Source organism: Chaetodon auriga, chromosome 7 (assembly GCF_051107435.1).
Source record: "Chaetodon auriga isolate fChaAug3 chromosome 7, fChaAug3.hap1, whole genome shotgun sequence".
Lineage (NCBI taxonomy): Eukaryota > Metazoa > Chordata > Actinopteri > Chaetodontiformes > Chaetodontidae > Chaetodon > Chaetodon auriga.
Window position 1 is genome coordinate 10,919,776 of NC_135080.1, and position 21,860 is coordinate 10,941,635.

Sequence of the window (21,860 nt, forward strand, 5' to 3'; positions counted from 1 at the left end):
TATGTGAAGTCGAGCCAATACAAACTTAGATACAATTTGCATCAGACTGTGCGAAAACAAGTAGATATAACAGATTGAGCAATGAATGCCCCTTTGATTACAGCTCTATGACGTAAATTAAAAAAAGATGTGCAAGCAAAAACACGTCAATAAAGTTGCAGCACTTTCACTTTCAGAAAATGCAGCTGACAAAAAGCTTTTTTCTGCCACTGTTTTTTAAAGGTGGAATGTACAGTTGATCTGATCTGATTGAGTTTATCTGATATCACAGTGTTGGTGTTATTTCTAAAATTTCATAATCAATGTTCCTCCAGAATCATCACTGCAACTGAGCAAAAAGTGACAAAGTCCACACAGGGGGCACATCGTAGTCGATATTTGAGCGCAGGACTTTTACCTGGGAGACTGGAGTTCGTGTCCAGTGTTGAACTTATTGCTATATTGTTAATGTATTTTTTCTTGACTCGGTTCACTTGATATTTTTAAACAGTTTTAACTGTATTTTTTTCTGTCACAGTTTGGTTAGGTTATCCTGATTGGTTGGTTTGTGGATGGCACATTGTGAGAATGTATTATTTTCTATTTGTGAATGACAACAAATGATTTGACCATGTTTCTGCCGTGGTTGTCAGTTTTCATTTGAGACTTTCATTTCAAGTGCTGTTGCGTATGGCAGCTGTCACACATCACCCATTTTCTTAGAAATCTGACTGTTATCTTATTTAAAGAAGTTAGTGCTAATTAAGATGTGTGGTGCCTGTATGTTGACCTTGTCTTGTACCATCCAGCTGTCTGTGGAACGAACAACTACAACGTAGACAAAGAGCTCTGCTGTGAGTCAACTGTTGTAGCCAAACCTGCACAAAACGCCAAATGCTGTGGTAAACGTGAGTAGAGCTGAAGACAAGGCAATACATTTCAGTGAAGCAAAGCTTTCAATGAAGTCTTCATGAGATCGAAACACTGCATCTTGGTGGAAAAACTTCATGTGAGCTGTGTTGTGCCTGAGGTAAAGGTGATACTGTTTAAAGTCTTGTCCTGATCTTTTCCACAGAGGCCTTTGATGCGGACAGTCAGTTGTGTTGTGGTCCCGGTAATAACAAGATGATCCTGGCCAGGAACTCTAATCATCACCAGTGCTGTGGACATGACCAGTATAACACTGAGACTCAATGCTGCTGTTGGATGAATGACACCCGTGTGATACACGGTATTAATTCCCTGTGCTGCGCAGAGTCAGGTGCGTCTGAACATTACCTCTTGAGGCCCCTATACACTGTGGGGTAATAGTGCGCATCACACTATGTGAGGTTGAGCCAATACAAACTTGGATGCAATTTGCATCAGACTGTGTGATAAACAGGAGATATTTCAGATTGAGCAACGAATGCCACCGAATGATCACAGCTCTATGACATACTTTGTCTGTTCAAACTGCTGTCCACTGCTGTGAATCAGCTGCGTCTGCAGTTTCATACTAACGTTAAAATAATATTCTTGTCGGATAGACTTTCCAGAAGCCAGAGAGAAATTACCCGAAATGTCTGAACATGCAGGATGAGTCACTGCCACAAGCTCCATAGTGCTGTCTGAACAGAAAATGTAGCACTTTGTTGAAATATCTGCTGTAATGAACCATGTTGTTTTTCTCACCCGCATGCCCTCAAAATATCTGCTTTGTGTCCACAGGTGTGCAGCCACAGGTGAGAAAGATCATACTTTGTTTTTAGTTTATCTGTTTTATATCTGAGAGACAACAGCTGTGTCAGCTGAGCCAAAGCTGTCCAAAATTACATGCAGCATAACAATAACCTCACATATATGTATCTAGTGTCTATAATACGATATGATGTGTAAGGATTGGATAAAATAACAGGAGCACCTGCATTAGTTCTGTGATAAAGCTGACCAGATGGTCTGTGAAGATCAGGGACAGAGCAGTGGTATAGTGGGTTTCCCTTTGAGATATTTACATTTTTGTGTCCTTTTTTTTAAGAACCATGGACCTCAGCCCATCTGGTAAGTCAACCAAAATTTTGTTGTTTATTGCACTGAGACCAAAAAACTTGCCACACACTGACAATCATCAAATCATACTTCACAAATAAAGATATCAGATCAGATCAGATCAGATCAGATATACTTTATTGATCCTGGGGGAAACTGTTTTTGTAACAGTGCTCCTTAAAAGAATAGAGGAAATAGAAGAGATGAAGAAGAGATAGAAGAGATATAGAAGAGAAAGAAGAGATAAACATGTAAACATGTAATTACAATTAAAAGAGAGAGAAAAAATATATAAAAATATATCTATATGTATATCTATCTATATCAATCTATATATATATATAGAGAGAGAGAGAGAGAGATATATATATATAGATAACTAAATACTGAGATAAGGGCCATATTTTGACCCAGCTGGAGTTAGGGTAGAGTTGTCTTGACCCAGTGTTCGACACAATGCACAAATTTAACTGGCAAATTCATTATTAGTTGTACAAAACAATGTGACATTCCCCAGACTGCAGAAGATCCTTCCATCCAGAGCTAGAGAAGATTGTGACAGTGTTAGATCAAAGTCATGCACACTTTCGGTGCTCTATGAAGAATCGTGTTTCCCTGCTTTGTGTTGTATGATAGTGTTTGTTCATGTGATGTGGACTGCTTTTATGGATATTTTTGCTTGTCTTTTCTAATGGTTTCTCTCCACATCCACAGCCCTAAGCCACAAACAAGTCTCTGTGGGTCATCATGTTACAATCCACATGAATTTCGCTGTTGCGAGAGAAACCAGGCAAGGCGCTCCACAGGTATGACAGTGGGTGTGACTGTTCTGTGTGTGTTGCATCTGTCAGTTGTTATCTGATGGTACCTTAAGTCACCATGTGCTTCCTGCTTTGTATAATAGCCTTTGTTTGCAATAACAAGGCAGTTAGAGCTGAGTTATCAGTCTTGATAGATATTTGGCTGTGAACACATTGAGTAAGGATTGAGGCGTGGTCAAGGTTACAGATGAGATCTGTTCGAGGCATTCATTTTTATTTCATAAATGTTTGTGTTAAAGGTGTATCAGTAGAGTACGCACAGATAGGTGCATGGGAACAAGATGAGGAGAGACTAAGGGAACCTAAATAATTCATACTGTCTATAACAATGCAATAGGTACCAACATGTGTGGAATTTACTATGTTAGTACAAATGATTACACCATAATTTGGGAAGAATTGCATGTTATGTTGCGGGCCATAGTATAAATTGTTACCTGTCTTTGTAGCATACTTATTCATCTTTTTGTGTTTGCCTTATCTCAGTGATCCAACACTTCATAATCACATTACAGTCGTGGATGGAATTAAGCATTCTTTTGCATTTTCTTTTGCTGATTTCACAAAATTTGCTTAAAATTTGCGATGCATTTGGATAGAAACCCAGATATATTCGTGTTTTTCGATCCGATGGCCTGATCGGCAGCACAGCGTCTGCTGCTCCATCCAAAACTGTGACATGTGACTGATTCATATGACTGCTGATGTGCCATAGCTATGATTAAGATTTGGTTATAGTCAGACACTTTTTGATTTAGGGATCGATCGTGGTCATGGGTTAAAAAAAAAAAAATCGATTGTCAATTTCAAACAGGGAATGAGCCCATTGTGCCCATTGTTATCCACACCTGAAGGATGATGACAGCACTTGAAGACCGTCAAGCAGAGCAAGAACAAATAGAGTTTGCACACCGGCCCGAGGCTAGCTGACTAAGTGCACACTGAAGCAGGAATAACTGAAACATCTCATCGACACACAGAACAGAAACAGAAAACCACATCCTGAACTTGAGTGTGTGAACCCTTTATGCTTGCTGGGCTGGGAGGAATAAGCGGAAAGTTAAGGATTTGTTCTCATACTACGCCCTTCCCATGCTCTAACAGCCAACAGAGGAGTTTCCATACAGTCATTTTTATAACATTTTCTATCTCTTGGGTTGAGGCATGGTATGTGTGGGGAAAAAAAGGCCTGGGTGTCCTGTGACCATGATAGCCTTTGTAGGGTAGGATGGATATTGGCAGCTCCTAATCAAGCAGTGAGTCATACGGAGATGTTTGTTTATAGTAGAATGTTACATTTGGATGTGCACCATAAACTATGACCAGTCTTCACACCCTCCTATGATGATTAATGATCATATCAGACTGGGTAAAGACTTTCTTCTCCTGGTGCCCTGTAAAAGCACTTTTCTCTGAAACAGCTCCTGTCTCCCCTTTGTTCAGACCTGGATGTTTTCCAGTTTGTCCAGTGGACAAAAACGTGGGAAATCCTGTCATGTTACGTGTTTTCGTGTACACGTACAGCTGGAGAGTAGCCTGGAAGCAGTTAATAGGAAAAAGAGATGAGATGGGTGGTTGCCGACAGCTGGTCTCACAGATGTGGGATTATGGAGCCAGTATCTGTCGGGTCTTTGCTACTACAGTAACCACACATGCACTTTTCCACTCAGCAACACACTTAGAGCGCAGGCTCTGACGTGTGTATGAAATGAGCATTGTCTGGAGAAATGAGACCACAGATGCTGGCAAACAGCCAGTTTTTCTCGCTTAATTTCCGCCTCACTAAATCTTGTTCTTGTGTCTCTCTCAGCCCCTCTGAGTCATATTTTGCAGACGTCACTAATCGCCAAACCCAGTCTTTGATAGGTTCACACTCTTTATCCCATTCTACATTAACTGCTCTTTTCTGTGTCCACCCTTCACCACCACCTCCCTCTGTTCAGGTCAATGTGATGCTGCCCCTACAGTTTATAACCCACGTACACACATCTGCTGTGGCGGCCGTGTGTCTGAGAGGAAGCCTTTGCAAGATCAAGTAATGTACTTTAATCTCATCTTCTGGACTGCTCAGCTGGGTGGAGACTTGTCTTTTTCTTTGGGAAGCTGAAACTTCCCTTTCTGATGACGTTTGTAGACTTTTAAGTGATTGCTTCAGTCCTTTTTATAAAAGCTCCCTTATGTGCCCTTTTGACAGTATTTTTAATTGATAAATAAGATTTGTTGAGGTAAAACAGCACATTTCATTGATATAATTGGTACAAAGAATTATTTGAGCTCTTACAGCAATACATCACGATCATCAGTGTCAAAAACAAGCTTCGTTCACAGAGCTCGGAGCTCCTCCCAGCTCCTTTTATACAACAAGTGAGGGTGTTTGGCATCTAATGGATAAAAATCCCTGCTACCATCGGTGTCGTTAGCGGTAAACGCATATGCAAAAGGATGATATGACAATGCCCGGGTAAGACTTAAGCAACTTGAGCAGATTTGATATGTAGAAATTAAGATTTGCATTAGTTTTTTTTTTAGTTTGAGTCTGTTGTTCCTCATATTTTTCTCAGAATTCATGTATATATATATATGTTCCCATATGTTCATATCTGTGTGTATGGCTGTGCCTAGTCGTGTCTGTACCGCTGTACACTTTATTTTCTCTGAGTCTTCAAGTGCTGCAGAGAGACACCGTATGTCTGGCACAATGCAGAGTTCTCTGTTATAATAACAACTTATACAAGGTCATGGGCCGGCCAGAGAGGACTGTTCAGAAATCACTTTTCCTTACAACCCAGCTAAACAGACTACATGTTGTTTTCAGTGTCATGGACAACACTGCTGTGGGACTGAAGTCTATTGGCCTCACACTCAGCTCTGCTGCGCTGGACGCAGGTGGTTACATGTGCATGCTTGTTTACACATATCTGTGAAAGCTCTAATGAAATTCAATGAAATGGGGAGACCGTCTTTAACCAGCTCGGTATGTTGCGATGTCTGGTATGTGCTGTTTTTCCAGAGCATGTTTTCTAAAGCTAAGGATACACGTGGGAAAAGTTAATGTCTGTCTCTTAGAGTTCGTGAGGATGCAGATAAACTCAGACAGGAGTGGCAAGGAAAAATTCTTTGTCACTTTAGCCAGGAAAGCTACTGAGCCATGGAATGTCTGTTCGTCTGGGTTTGCTGCTGTTTTTGTCTGTGTGTGCGTCTTAAAATCTGTCTGTCTGCGTGTGTGTTTGTCACACCATGGAACATGTGCATGTTAGAGCCAATGACCCTTCAGCTTCCAGGGGTTTGGAATCTTTGAACAGGGCTCTGATATTTAAGAGTTACAGTAAGTTTTGGTCTGGCACTTTGGATGAAGCTGCATGAATAAATATTTTTGAACAAATGTGCAGTAACTTGAAAGTAGTTGTTGTTGGGGATTCATCCAGAGAGAAATGTCATCCAACTCACCAGCTCTCACTTTACCCGTCGAATTGAAAGACACACAACAGAGACAGAAAGTCAGCAATTAACTGGTTGGTGGAGACCACACCAGAGCTGAAAGGAGAGTGAATACTGGATTCACGTTGGTTGTGATAAGAGACACATGCAGACCCTTGCTCTCTCTCTCTCTCTCTGTGTGTGTGTAATTAATAATAGCTTGTCAGGGCTTTGTGCGTCAGCTTGCTTTAGAGATAATGCGCCTCCTACTGGCTAATGACTTAGTGCTGAACATGCTACAAATGGAAGCTTTTCAGCTGCATTTTTCAGCTGGAACAGATAAGTTTTAAGCAATACAACAGTTTACATTGGCTATGCAATGGCTCGCATTGTTCTCAGGTTTCATGCATGTAACTGCAAGCTGTTATCTTCTGACATCCAGTGTAGTTCGTGCCCAGAAGAAGCATAATCCAGCTCACCCTGTTTTGAATGTAAAATGATCTCTCCTTAAAACATAATAATAATCAGAGCTTCTTTATCTCACTCACCTGATCTGATATTAACTACAAGCTCTGCTTCTCCACCCAGACATTTCAAAGCAGAAAACATGCAATGCTGTGGGGTTCAAGCCTACAACATTAAAAACAAAGACATGAAGTGCTGTGCAGGGACGCTGCACAACGTGACACACGTGCCAGGCAAGCTTGAACATGAGATGCAGTGCTGTGGATCCATTCTGCAAAGACCAGAGGTAACTTTTCTTCTTCTTCTTCCTCTTATATTAATATAATACATCCATACATTCATATTAATAATATACATCCATGACCTTTAATATACCTAAAAAGATTTTAAAATTTCTAAGAAAATCCTCCTCTTTGGGAAATTTGTTTGTATTCTGTCTTACACTTTAGCATATGTAAGCACATTTAAAGAAAGATAACATAAAAAAGGCAACCTAATCTAATCATGGTGTGTGTGGTCTGTAAGATCAGTGGTGTAAGTGAGTGCATGAGTGTGGAGGTATGTGTGTGTGTTGTGAGGTGGAATAAAGAAACAAAAAGGTCAAACAAAAACCAGGAGCTGTCGCTGGCAGGGGAGAGAACCAGCAACTGAGCTCCAGGAGAGTGTTGTAGGCCCACAGCCTCCAAGAGCGCAGGTGGTGCCAATGCCACTGAGGACCCTGCTAATGTTAGATGAGAGAGAGAGAAAGCAAGCAAACAGGGAGGGTCGTCACAAGTAACAAAAACATGCCTTCAACAACTCCAAAGAAGATTATCATCAATGCATCTGGATCTATTTACTGTATATATTATATATGTCTTAGATTCATACAGTGATATCATCAAACTCTGAGCCAGGCGGCAAACAAGCATTTCTTTTACTGAATATTAATGCGGCTGTTCATTAAAATACTTTACATCTACCTCATAACTAGGACGTCTGCTGCATGAGTGAGGACAAGGAGTTGCTCTACTCTGCCAAGACAGGATTCAGATGCTGTGGTCACCTCTACTACAACACCTCTCTGTGGTCATGCTGTGCAGGGCAGCTGAATCCAGTACACCAACCAGGACATCATCAGAACAACACGATTACAGGTCAGCTGTGTGATGTTTGGACATTGACTCACAGAACAGAACATGACAGGGTCCCTACTCAGAATAAAAAACTATGGAACTTGATTTTGAGAAGTTCCAGGTTCCGGACGACTGCCCATATTCTGTTTTCTAAAATATAAAATACCTAATTTCTAAAATGAGATGAGAGGGGTGGTTGCCAGCAGTTGGTCTCACAGATGTGGGATTATGGAGCCAGTATCTGTCGGGTCTTTGCTGCTACAGTAACCACACATGTACTTTTCCACTCAGCAACACACTTAGAGCGCAGGCTCTAACATGTGTGTATGAAAGGGGTATTGTCTGAAGAAATGAAACCACAGATGCTGGTAAACAGACAGTTTTTCTTGCTTAATTTCCACGTCAATAAATCTTGCTGTTGTGTCTCTCTCAGCCCCTCTGAGTCATGTTTTGCAGATGTCACTAATCAGAGGAGGAAGTCAGTTGAATGCATATACAGATAGCATCTCAAATAACCAACAAGTATTTTCTTTTTCAGAATCCAGACTTCACTCATTGAAGAATCTGAAGGAAACAGATCTTTGTGGAGACAGTAAGAGTATAAGTTTATAATGGTGATTTTCTTTGGGAACTTGGGAACAAGTACTGCTCATGAATATATATATATGGATTTGTAAACATAATGTTGGTTTATGTCTCTGTTCAGTGCTCATCGGGACTGTGGATCGCGTGTCTCCGCACAGCATCATGTTCAGCACTGTGCTGAAAATCAATGGAACAACTGCAACTGTGAGAGCTCTGCCCTCGCCTCACATCCTGCAAATACAAGATCACTGTAACTCCCCTAAGCTGATCCCCGGGAAGATCTATTTCTTCAGAGAAGTTAATTTCTTCGCTTATTTCAACCATGGCTCTATTCTCCAGTCACTCCATTTCATCATTTCCAAGTGTCATCGTCGTTAGGTCACCGCTGGTTAATCTGTTGGCTAGTGTTGGACCGTTTACTTGGACAGTTTCGCTTAAAACATGTTATCAGTCACTTGTGACTTATTACTCATAAAGTAATAACATTACTTTACTAATAACTCAGCAGTTATCACTTGAACTACTTGGCTAGTGTTGGACCGTTTACTTGGACAGTTTCGCTTAAAACATGTTATCAGTCACTTGTGACTTATTACTCATAAAGTAATAACATTATTAATAACTCAGCAGTTATCAGTTGAACTACTTGTTACATTACTTTGTCTTACTCCAGCCATCTCCCATAAAGGTGCCTTACAACAACTCCGAAGCCTCCGTACCCTGTAGTGGAACAAACTTTGGGGGCCAAAGGGGAAAAATGAGCTATGGGTCAGCCTTGACTGCAAAATTTGCAGTTGCTGAAGCAAGTTATCTCATTGAGAAACAAGAATGTACATTCTGCGATGTGTTTGGCCGACTCAGGAACAACCTAATATTTCCGCAAAAGCAGCAGCGCTCAGTGCTTACTGCGAGGAGATAAGGGGGGCCAACTCAGGACAAACCTTACTTAGGGCTAAATCACCAGTCATATCGTCCTTTTGCCAACTTTGGTAAAGGTAAAGCTTAATAAAATTGTTAAATCAATATTAGGAAAGTAAGAAGTTGGGTGTTACTTTAACACCATTAGATTAACTGAAGATATTACACCGTGAAATTTTAATAGTATGTTAGCAAAAACAACTTTGAAGTCACTGGAAGTTGTTTTCCTTCTCCTTTAACCTGCAGGTTCTGCACTAAGCTAATATGTCCCAAACAGTCAGACATTAAATAAGCCAACTCTCTAAAATTTCAAACTATTGTAGCATTATGGGATTATTCCTGACACTACTTGTTATTGAAAGGAGCAATCACTACATTAACACTGCCCAACATGGAGACATGGTGACATATTCATCTGTAGACTGGGAAGTATACCACTAGGATTCATTTCAAAGATTGAGAGAAGCTAAAGTCGTATAACCTGAGCAGAATGTTAGTTGCTGGCTTCTTTGCTGTCATGGCAGCCGGTGGCATGCAAACATACAAACAGCTAGATTTTCACATAAGCTAAACAGCTATCAGATAATATGGATGTATGGGTTGTTGTTTTTTTTTGTGCACTAAATGACAACAAATGGCAACTGTTTGCACATGTCCTTCTCTCATGAAATTGTATGTTTACATGTATGTCATGATTTATCATATCATGATTGATGAAGCTAGTAATTGATCAGAATCATGTGCTAGAAAAACCCAATTAATATAATTTCTGTTCTTCATTCAGGCCGTCCTTCATGTGAATGTGATTTCTGCACTGTAGTGCACAGTAGCAGAAATGGTGGTGGTTTTTCATTTGTTGCACTGTACATTTCTCTGGAGACTTTATGCTTACGGCCTGTGTGAATGACAGGGATTTAAGCTTGAGAACCCATTTTAATTTTACTTAAACATGTTTTCTGTGGAAGTAATGGAAACAGATGTTTGAATGTGTTTGGTGATATACTGTACCTGCCATACAATTTTATTTTGCATGTTTTTTTTTATATATGACAGGATGCCTTGTGGGTTTTTAAATAAAGTTTTAACTAAATGAGAATCAGAATCAGAATCAGAAATACTTTTTTGATCCCTAATGAAACCTGTTGTGTCATTTCTTATTAGTTTTGGGCTTACACATTGCAGGTTGTAGACTTTATTCTGCACAGTGAGCTGTTGTTATTATATTGGCATTTTTTGTTGTTGCTCTGTTTCATTCAAGCTAACAGTGGCCAGGTTTTCATCCACACGTAGCGCAAATTTTGAGAAAATGTGAAGGAGTGCATACAGTTCTAGTGTTCAGTGGGATGCAGGGAAGATATTCATGAGGCATAAAAGAAGGCTTGCTTCTATTTTAAATAAATCTACATTGCAGCCCATTCAGGAATTGGAGGAAATAGTTGAAGTAGAAAACATTATGGCTCTGAAGTGGCTCTTAAGAGGGCATTACTAAACAGAACTTTTTATAACCCATTACTCAGACATACATGGAGCTGTTCCCTTCCACAGGAAGGACCTTGCCTCGATTTAAATCATTCTGTCTGCAGTTTCAGTGCTCTTAAAATAGCCTCTGAAACAGAGTACTGTGTCTGTGAAGGCTCATTCATCCATGTCATGGTACTTCTAAATGCTTCCAAAGGAGATGAGTCACCTCTCATCCCAACGGCTTCTTCAGTTCCAACTGACTGGTGGAGAGTCTGAGGCATTTTTGCCCTCTTGCAGGATTATAGCTCCACCTGCCAACCCATCATATGACTGACTGCTTTTTATCTTCTGTAGCTACTGAAGACTGATACCAAAACAAAAAAGCTTGAGCAGGAACCAAAGGAATTTTTCTTGTTCATTAGACCAAACAGGTTTCATCCAAAAAACCTTAAATAATGCCATCACTCAAATGCCATTGTTTCTCTCTGCTGTCACTGCAATCATTTAAACACTTTATACTTCTCAAGTTCACTCCCTGTCTCGTAGCTCTTTACAGCACTGTCATTCAACTATAGTTTAGTTACAGTATGACTCTATAAGCGCTACACTTCTCTCAATGCAGACAATATCCTGCTCTTATGAGCAGTGCACACCCCATTGAACATGTGATTGAGTCCACCTTTTACTTGCAAACTCCAAGACACGCAGAGTCATTTTAATTTAACTGGCACAGCTTTCCTTTTTACATTCAATTGCATGTGGTCCATGGTGCACACTTAGTGTATCATGGACCACACCTGTTTTTACGTACCCACGTCTCACTTTTGACAGACTGCAAGTTGATTCTACCCTCAAATGGTTCCAACCTGAACTGGTGGCTTATTTGGCACGTATGTCTGTCTTCCTGGCGCCTCAATCAAGGGTGGATCTCAAAGGGAATTTCAATGTTTTACAGGAAGATTGGAGGAAGTATTGAGAGGGAATGTGCAATATCAGCTCTCATGTGTTTTATTTTTATTTATTTATTTATTTATTTATTTATTCTTGGTTTGCTTGTGGATTTAACTTAAAAAAAAACTTGAAAAGTGGGTACAAGGAAAAAAGTACGAAGTGTTCAGTAACAAATATTGCATAACACTGATAATCTGTGGGACGGCACGGTGGAACAGCAGGTATGCGCCTGCCTCACAGCAAGAAGGTCGCTGGTTCGATCCCCGGGTCGGGCAGGGCCTTTCTGTGTGAAGTTTGCATGTTCTTCCTGTGCATGCGTGGGTTCTCTCCGAGCACTCTGGCTTCCTCCCACAGACCAAAAACATGCTCATTAGGTTAATTGGTGACTCAAAATTGTCCTTAGGTGTGAGTGTGGTTGTCTGTCTGTATATGTTGCCCTGCAATCGACTGGTGACTGGTTCAGGGAGTATCCCGCCTCTCTGCAATCCGCATCCGCAACCCCGAAAGGGATAGTCAGTGTAGAAGATGAATGAATGAATGATAATCTGTGCAGGTCTGCATCTTTTGAAGAGACTGCAGCTTTACATCCATTATCCAGAGAGACACAGATCTAACACTTCTTTATTTTTTTAGTTTTTTATTTACCACTGATAAACATATTTTGTTTTGGTAACACGCCCCGGGTGTGAGGCCTGTAGGTGGACTGTCATTTTGTTCTGCAAAGATCAGGAAATGATGAGACAGCCATGTGTCTCTGTCTGACACAAGAGCTGTCTACCTGCCAAGCCAAGCCATCTCACAACAGAAGCCATGCCCCCTTGTGGAAGAAATCATGATACAGCCCCCAACATAATGTACACACAATTACCAGAATAAAGCAGACTATACATCATTAAATCACATGATGTCACCACACATTCCTGCGTGCCACATAATTACAATGCAAATTAATGGGAAAATAAGGGGCTGGTTTATTTTACAGCACACTTACCCTGTAACTACAATGCAGTTGCAGTGTAAAGAGTTGACGAGCAACGTGCCCCAGTCATATTTAGTGATACAGGAGCTTTCTCTCACAGTGATGTTTATAACATAAGATGGTGTCCTGTCACTGTAGTTTAGTGAAAATGACCTTGGCTTGAATCACTGCATGCTTTTCATGAAGCAAGTTGATAAAAACATAGAATTGACATGTCATTTGTGGGTGATAAATTGATTTCCATACTGTTCTTTCTACTGTATATTGTCCAAGAAACATCAATATACCTGTACAGTATATGCACAGTGTTTCACCCCTTTATGAGGATTTGGAGGAGGAGGTTTATGAAGCTCAATCATGACAAAACATATAGCTAGTTGTAGAAATACGATGATCAATCACAATGCATAATCACCTGTAACCGTAATCCTTGCATTAAACCCCAAAACTACTCTTCTCTAGTTCTTTAAGATCATTTAAACAACAAACAGAACTGTTTTATAGTTACAGTTATAAATCTATATGCCCTTCTTCCCAGGTTTAGCCCCATGTTTTGTTCCCCCCAAAAAATCAATAATACTGTACACACACCCTAACCCTAACCTCGTAAACCATATGAATAATAATTAATTATAAACATTTAAAAATGTGAGCATGTAGAGACACACTAAAAAGACACTGATGTTTGTAAAAAAAAAATGACAAAACATAAAAAAACAGTACATTGGTACTTGGTACTAATGAAAATATGCAACAATGAAGCACACAATGCACAACATGCAGGGCAATAAATGTAACCTGTACTGTGCAAGACTGCCTTTCACAATAAAAGTTAGATTAGATCTCAGACATATTTGTCTTACAGGTACCCAGTAAGTATTTTATTGTTGTCATTTCCTCTCCTTCTCAGTGGATATAATTCATGGTTAACTGTGTGGGAGTGCTAGACCACTTACAGTAATTCAGAATGATCAAGGGACGGGAAAGGAAGGAGACAAAATATCAAAATAACAAGTGTTGATATCGTACCTTTTGTTTTAAATTGGCACTCACTGTTACATATTGTTCATTTCAGTCAGACAGCCACACATTCCTAATGCGAGACATTTTTATGTAGCAGACTGGAATGTCTACATAAAAGGGGTGTGCTCCTCAAAGAAATAATACAACACAAACTTACTGGCAGCTGTTAGGGAGAAACCAAAATACTTAACATGCCGTCATGGAGGGTCATTGAAATGAAGCCATAACACACTTGCTGGTCCACATATTTTGTGTTCAGGCTTGGCCAAAACAAAAGGACCGCTCAGTTGGCTGGTGCATCAAAGCAATAATTTCACTAATTGTAAACTAAACTAAGCACATTCGAAAGATACAATGAAATTTTCCCATCAAATAAGAAGTAAATGGAAAAATTTGACACTGATTAATAGTGAGGTCGGACATGAAAGCACAAGGATCAGTATCTCTGAAACCATCTCAGGCAGTGGAACATGCTGTCTGTTTTATGTTGACCAAAAGAGACTACAGGAGAGCAGGAGTCCACGTTAGCCTATGTCTGGGACTCATAAAAGGAAGGAATTGATTATTGAGCTGGTGATAAGCAGTAACCATACACAGATCATTAAAGCCACTGTTAAAGGCACCTGCACACCAAGACGTAAAGGTTAACGACACCCTTTTCAGGTGGGGTGTTTTGTAAGTAGAGTGAGTTGCATTGAAAAAGCTACGATTGGACAGATGAAATAGATAAAAGCAGACAGAGAGAAGAGGAAACTGGACTAACAACAGACTCTCCTGTAGCACCTGTACTGATGGTGTACATTCAATTGTTTTACAGCACACAAGGAACAAAATCCATCTGAGGCCGTCACAAGTGACGATGAAGGCAGATTACTCCTCCTGCTGCTGCTGCCCATCCTTCATCCCCGGCAGAGAAAGTGCTCTTTTCTACCTGCTCTCGGTCCTCATTGCTATTTACATGCTGGCTGATGCTGCCATATTTTCTTCCTTGGAGTGACCAGCGGAGCTACAGGCACGCAAGCTCTGGGAAAGGAGGCTAACAGACTTCAGTCATGAGCATAACATCAGATGTGAAGACCTGAAATTTCTGTTGCGCCACTATGAAGCATGGACCACAGGCATCTGGACAGAGCGAGGCAGAGTCCTATGGGACATCCCAAGTGCTTTCTACTTTGTTGTGACTCACCATCAGTGAGTCACAACAAATGGCTTACATGTGCTGATTAATCCAAAGACTGGCAGCTGTGAAACCTGAAATAGAATACATTTACAGTTAAATGCGAAGTGCAAAATTTTAAAAGGTAATGTCATGCAACCCTGATTCGAAAAAAGCATCCCAACCTTCTTGAAATCGAGGCTGCACATTTATAAGTACAGTAGTTTTCCCGAATGATGTAACACATACCCCATTACACAGTAAAGGCTGTATCATTATGACAGCTACAGTCAAACAATTAGGCCAGACAGAAACAGATCTATAACAATTACACACAATTGAACCAATCATATGAACCTAAATAGACAGGACATCGTATGAAGCCATTGTTTGAGGATATTTCAATCTTCAAGCATGTCATCAAGATAAGGATTAAACCAGCCTCATCCCCAAGAATCAATCTACAGCTGTCCAGTTGTATCCATTATCTTTAGGCAGTCTCTGTCACGGTGGAAACTGAGGGACACTGAGTCTGGATCAATTTCCTTTTTTAAACAGCTTCCATATTACTGTCTATGAATCTGGCACTGATAGCACTGAAACAGACTTCCTGATGACCTTTTTTGTTTCCCAAGACCAAACATTTGACATTTTATCTGCCTCCAGTTTACTCCTACATTTCTATTTCCTCATTAATGAGCTTCCTGCCTTTCAGCACATTGTCCCAAGACAATTTTATCTATGCAATCTTCAGATATGCACAAAGGAAAGCAAATTCCCTTCTCTACCATTATCATAAAAGTGGATATTTGAATGTAGCTGTGTGTGATTTATTAACACAAATGACCTAAAATTGCATTTATTTAATCGGTTATTTGCTTCTCCAGGAGTTGTATAAAACTCTGTGATAATCAATTGCATATGGCTGATATTTATTTTCAACACTGCTTTGTCTGACCCTGACCACAAACCACTTGTGAATGCTGACGGCTACAATAATTAACATACGACTAAGAGTCACCAAATAGCTGTACGTAGGCATAGCAGTCTCATGAGCTAAATGCTTATGTCTGCATGTTGTTCAGTGGGTGTAATGTTTACCACGTACACCAGCTTTCAACATGCTTACATTTGCTAGTTAATGCCTGACACAAAGTGCAGCTGAGGCTCGTCGGAAAACCAAACCAAAGTGTAGACCAATTAAAATTCTGAGACATGAACATATCAAGTTTTATGGCAATCTGTTCATCAGAAATTTCCGTCAGAAGCACAAATGTTACATATTTAAAGGGAAAACTTTAACCAGCTCCTACCACCAAAGCAAATCGTGTTAATCCTCTGCATAATTTCATAACAATCCGTCCAATACTTGTTGAGATATTTCAGTCTGGATATGAGTGATGGACCGACCAACCAGCAGACCGTCATTGCCATTCATACTGCTGTGCTACATGGCTACAAATTTGGATGTTTGGTCATTGCAGCACTGCAGTGATCAGTCCCTGTGCGTAACAGTGGATTTGATGAAAAGATTTCTGACATTTGCTGGTGATTTATGAGCTTAGAATTTATGTGCAGGCCCCAGTGAGACATTACAGTGAGATACCAACATATGCTATGACCACAAGTCTTTTGTTTCATCTGGGCTATATTTTTATCCACTTCCTCTGACCTTTGTAGATTTAAGAGCGGATAGAGTGGGTGAAAACACAGGAACGCTACAGAGGATGGGTGGTATATAGACCACATGCGCAACTCGGAAGAACACTTGACCAGAGAAACAGCTAAGAGTTGCTTTCGCAGGCCGCAGTTATTAACTGCGGAAGGAGGGAAGCTACGACCTCCACTACAAACAAAATGTCTTCATACTGTGCCACACAGTTCGTAGTCTCACAGTCTCATGTCTGCTTTTCATTTCCTGACCATGTATGTTTGCCTGTTCTCATCCGCCATGACTTTTGCCTATTCTTAGAAAATACATGAACTTTTACGTTGGACTCTGAATCATGCTCCTGTTTTCACTGAGCCTTTACTAAAGGTCAAGCTATAGTTCAGGAACCACACTAAATACATCATATATTATGGACCAGAAAATAAAGAAGTACATTTGCAGGTAAATAGGCAAATGTTTGTGTTATTTGTCCTTATTAGCTTCTGATTAGTTATGGATTTTTGATCACCTTTCATGAATTTATTGATAGCGTTTGATAGCGAACTTTTGCGTGTTTTGCACCTGGGTTCCATACTGTATCTTCTCCCGTTACAATCAAAATGCATCAACATTTTTTAGTATTAAGAAGTAACTAGTTAAACTTTCAACATCCTTTTTGTATAAAAAAAATATCATCACTTGTCATACACTCTCAGCCATGGTGGAGCATTTAAACAAACATGAATGTGACATTAGTAGCAATAAAATCATCTGAGCGATTACACTGATGTTGTGACAGCATCTGTAATCACATGTGACCTCTAACCTCTAGTGTTTCTCATAGTATTTGGAGTGACAGCACCATCCACTGCAATGGGAAAGGTCTTGCTTGTTTTCTATGGGTTGCTGGGCTGCTCGGCCGCCATACTGTTCTTCAATCTCTTCCTGGAAAGAGTCATAACGTTACTGAGCCTCCTGATATTCAGGTGCCACAGACGGAGAACCAGACACAGCGGACTGGAGGGCAGAGCGAGTGAAGGTAACAGAAATGAAGAATGGAATCCGTCTGTGCACCAAGTCACACTCCTCCTTTTTGTAGCTGTCCTGCTGGTTGTATGTGGGTCTGCATCCCTCTACTCAGCCATGGAGGGCTGGATTTACTTGGAGTCGCTGTATATCTGCTTTGTGGCGTTCAGCACAGTGGGCTTTGGGGACTTTGTTAGTAGCCAGAGAGAGCATCATGAGGACACATGGGTGTACCAGGTCTCAAACTGCCTCCTGATGCTCTTGGGGGTGTGCTGCACCTACTAACTTTTTAACGCCATGTCTGTGATCATCAAACAGGGACTGAGCTGGATGCTGATGATGAATGGAATGGATACATGAATATTCATATCAACAAAAAGAATGACTTTAATGGAACTTGGCTTTGAACTTAACCAACATGTAAATAAAGCCACTCATCAGTGTGGTAACATTCTGGACTTGGTAATAACAACAGGGTCTGACCATCACTGTGTGGTTTTTTTTTTTTTTTTTGCAAGGCTGAAGCAAAGGGTTCTAATATTATGACATCATTAGAGTCACACAGGTAAGACTACTCTTTAAATGATACATGAACATTTCAACAATACCTTGTCATCTACTTTAAACTGCACTCTTGCTCCACTAAAGGTTAAAGAGAGGTCGACTGACAGAATCTCGCCGTGGTTCATCAATAGTAGTGTTAATGGGATTAAGAGAATCTGTCAAGCAGCTGAAAGAAAGTGGAGGAAAACGGCTCACAATTCAGTATATTATATACAAAGAAGCCCTGCCAAAGCAACTCATCTTTCAAGAAAGGATTACTTTTCCAGGATTACAGAGAACACTGGGGACTTCAGATTATTATTCTCTACACAGCTACTCAACACTGCCCCCATCCATCCACAGTTCTCTGCATCAAACTGTGAGGAACTTGCCTTATTCTACATTAACAAAATAACCTCAATCCAGCATTGATACTGATGGGAACACAGATGAGCTCAACAACCCGTTAAGAGGGCATGACGATGGAAAATGCTCCTGGATCACATTCACTGAGTTCTGCAGTCCAACTCGTCCAACTCATGTGTTGACCCTCATGTCCTGAACAGCTGTCTTCCCAAATGTGTTGTTTCAAATCCTTTACTAAAGAAACCCAACCCAGATAGTAATGTGCTCATCAACTACAGGCCGATATTCAACCTTCCGTTCATTAATAAGACACTGGAAAAGATAGTTTCAGTGCAAATTAACTCCTAACATCCTGGAGGTATTTCAGTCAGCATTTAGAACCATAGCATTGAAATTGCTCTGGCTAAAACAATCAGTGACCTCATTGATCGTGATCTCTTAATCAATGGTCTTGATCAGTTGGTTGGTCTTGGAGATTATGTGTCTGAGAAACATAAATTCCATTTTCAGGTTGTCGGGAGCTGCCTGTCCATTTGTGTTCCCTGTATTTCTGCTTTGTGGTGTTCAGCACAGTGGGCTTTGGGAACTTTATTAGTAGCCAGAGAGAGCATCATGAGGACACATGGGTGTACCAGGTCTCAAACTGCCTCCTGATGCTCTTGGGGGTGTGCTGCATTTTCTCCCTTTTTAACGCCATGTCTGTGATCATCAACCAGGGACTGAACTGGATGCTGATGATGCTGGCCCAGATGTATCACAGTGTCTGCCACTACAGGTCACAACCTCTGTTCAAACTCTGTTTTTCAGACTGTGAGTCACCTGCATGTTATTGTGAAGATAACACTTGGTAAAGACAGCGAGTGCAAGCTGTTTCCAAGTCCAGACAACAGCATGATGTGGCACTCCTGTGTTCCCACTGCGATTGGTAAATGCCTGTGTGATGAGGCTAAAGTGGAAACAGTGTGCAAAAGTCTGCAAAGCAATAATAAGATATTATATGGAAAGACTGTAATTTATACTAGTACAAGTCAAAAATTTTATAGTCTAGTGTGTATATAATTTAGGTATAGAAAAGTAATTACAAGTACACTGTTATTCTTTGTACTTAATAAAAGTATGTTTGACATATGCTTTTAAATACAGACGTCAAAATAGATATAAAGTTCTGTAATGTAATGATCTGATGAGTGAAAAGAAGTTGTATTTTATGTTTTTATTTGGCTAAACAGCACAACTAGTGGTGCAGCACTTGTAGAGGCTTGTCCTCTAAATTATAAGTGTCATCAATCAATTTTTCAGTCGACAAAACAGGAAAAGAGGAGAGACTGCAATTTCCGAGACATGTAAATTCCACCAATGCCATTGACCACAAAGCACAATTATCAGTTCTCATCATTACATTTTATCGACCACTAAGATATTCTGTGTTTATGCTGCTGTTCTCTGAGCATACTTGGTATCACTAGCCAGATTCATCCTGAATGGATACATGAATATTCATATCATCAAAAAGAACGACTTTAATGGAACTTAGCTTTGAACTTACCCAACATGTAAATGAAGCCACTCATCAGTGTGGTAACATTCCGGACTTGGCAATAACAACAGGGTCTGACCATCACTGTGTGTTTTGTTGGTTCAAAAGAGATTCCTTGATAGCAAGGCTGAAGCAAAGGGTTCTAATATGACATCATTTGAGTCACACAGGTAAGACTACTCTTTAAATGACCTGGTTGAACATTTCAACAATACCTTGTCATCTACTTTAAACTGCACTCTTGCTCTACTAAAGGTTAAAGAGAGGTCGACTGACAGAATCTTGCCGAATCTTGCTGTTTCAAATCCTTTACTAAAGAAACCCAACCCAGATAGTAATGCACTCATCAACTACAGGCCGAAATCCAACCTTCCTTCATTAGTAAGACACTGGAAAAGATAGTTTCAGTGCAAATTAATTCCTTTCTTACAGAAAATAACATCCTGGAGGTATTTCAGTCAGCATTTAGAACCACAGCACTGAAATTGCTCTGGCTAAAACAATCAGTGACCTCATTGATCACGATATCTTAATCAGTGGTCTTGATCAGTTGATTGGTCTTGGAGATCATGTGTCTGAGAAACATAAATTCTGTTTTTGGGTTGATGGGAGCTGCCTTTCCATTTCTGTTCTCTCTATACATTCTGCCACTTGGTGACATCATTCGAGAGTACGATGTATGTTTTCATAGTTATGCGGATGACGCACAACTGTACATCTCTGCTGAACCAAACGATGCCGCAGCTCTAGACTCCATTACTTACTGTCTTTTACCAATAAATAAATGGGTGAGAAATGATTTCCTGAAGTTCACTGAGGACAAAACAAAAATCCTACTATTCAGTCATGAAACAAAAAGAGAAATGCTGTTTAACAATCTGGGAAAATTAAGTCCCTGGATTAAATCTGAGGTTACAAATCTTGGTGTTATTAGTTTCAGATCTAAGCTTCAAGGTCCACATCAATGAGGTGATCGAAACTTAAACTTAATCTAAAGTTAAGCTAAAGTTCTTCCAAAATCAATAACCATACCTGTTTTTTTGCTAAATTTATACTGGGATAAAATGCATTGCAACTGGACACAAGATCATCAATTTATCCATGATAACAGGCCATGGGCACAGACATGTAAGGGGTCCCATCCATCCTAGGAGATGTTCTGTCTGAGGGTCCTTGAAAGATGATTGATTCTCTGCAGTTTTGTCTATTTCATGGGCGTGTAGGTTTTAACAACTTGTTCTGGTTCCTCTCGACCCAGCCAAACACTTTGATGCAGAGCCATTGGCAGAGGTGATATGAGCAGATTTTCCTCCATGTGATTCTCATCATTTTGCTCAGGATGAGGAAACAAGCATCATCTCCATAGTCTGCAGCTGTTTAAGACACAAGAGCCTGAAAAATCAGCAGAACTGTGCCCTAATGGGACTTGAGTAGCCACTGAAATGTTTACAAACTCGCCCCCACGGATATGACCATTTCTGTGATATCCTGTGGTAGCTGTATTTAGGCCAGAACCGGAGATATAAACAAAAAGCTGACCACTATGGTGGTCTGTCATGATTTTGCCATTATTTTGTTTCCTGCATTTATGTACTTCTTGGTCTTGATGCACAGTGACTCATTTCTGATGCAATACAGAATGTAATACTAGTAATACTAATGTAAGACTAGAGCAATGTCTCCCTCTGCTGGGGTGCTTTGTAACTCACAAGAAAAAGTAACCCAGGTCACTGAGGTGCAGCGTAGCGTACTGCAATTTTAACCGACACAGATAAATAAAATCAAACCATTTCGTCTCAGGTATGTATAGGCCTTTGCTCATCCATTCATTAAGTTGTT

At 40.2% G+C, this 21,860-nt stretch overlaps 1 protein-coding gene across 1 annotated transcript; it reads left to right on the plus strand.

Annotated features, from left to right (window-relative positions):
* The first annotated feature begins 6,897 nt into the window (after window positions 1-6,897).
* kcnk20 (potassium channel, subfamily K, member 20) lies at window positions 6,898-21,320 on the plus strand. Its single transcript, XM_076735248.1, has 7 exons — window positions 6,898-6,996; window positions 7,684-7,846; window positions 8,364-8,417; window positions 8,532-8,783; window positions 17,382-17,812; window positions 19,120-19,294; window positions 21,280-21,320. Exons 1-7 carry the CDS (start codon window positions 6,898-6,900, stop codon window positions 21,318-21,320), a joined length of 1,215 nt encoding a protein of 404 aa, XP_076591363.1.
* The last annotated feature ends 540 nt before the right edge of the window (window positions 21,321-21,860 follow it).

Excerpts from the sequence above, each read along its gene's own strand:
- kcnk20 (XM_076735248.1), top strand. The coding sequence starts at position 6,898 with ATGAAGTGCTGTGCAGGGACGCTGCACAACGTGACACACGTGCCAGGC. Across the intron at positions 8,784-17,381 it reads CATTTCCAAGTGTCATCGTC|TGTTTCTCATAGTATTTGGA; the intron begins GTTAGGTCACCG and ends TCTAACCTCTAG. Across the intron at positions 19,295-21,279 it reads CAAACTCTGTTTTTCAGACT|CCAAACACTTTGATGCAGAG; the intron begins GTGAGTCACCTG and ends CTCTCGACCCAG.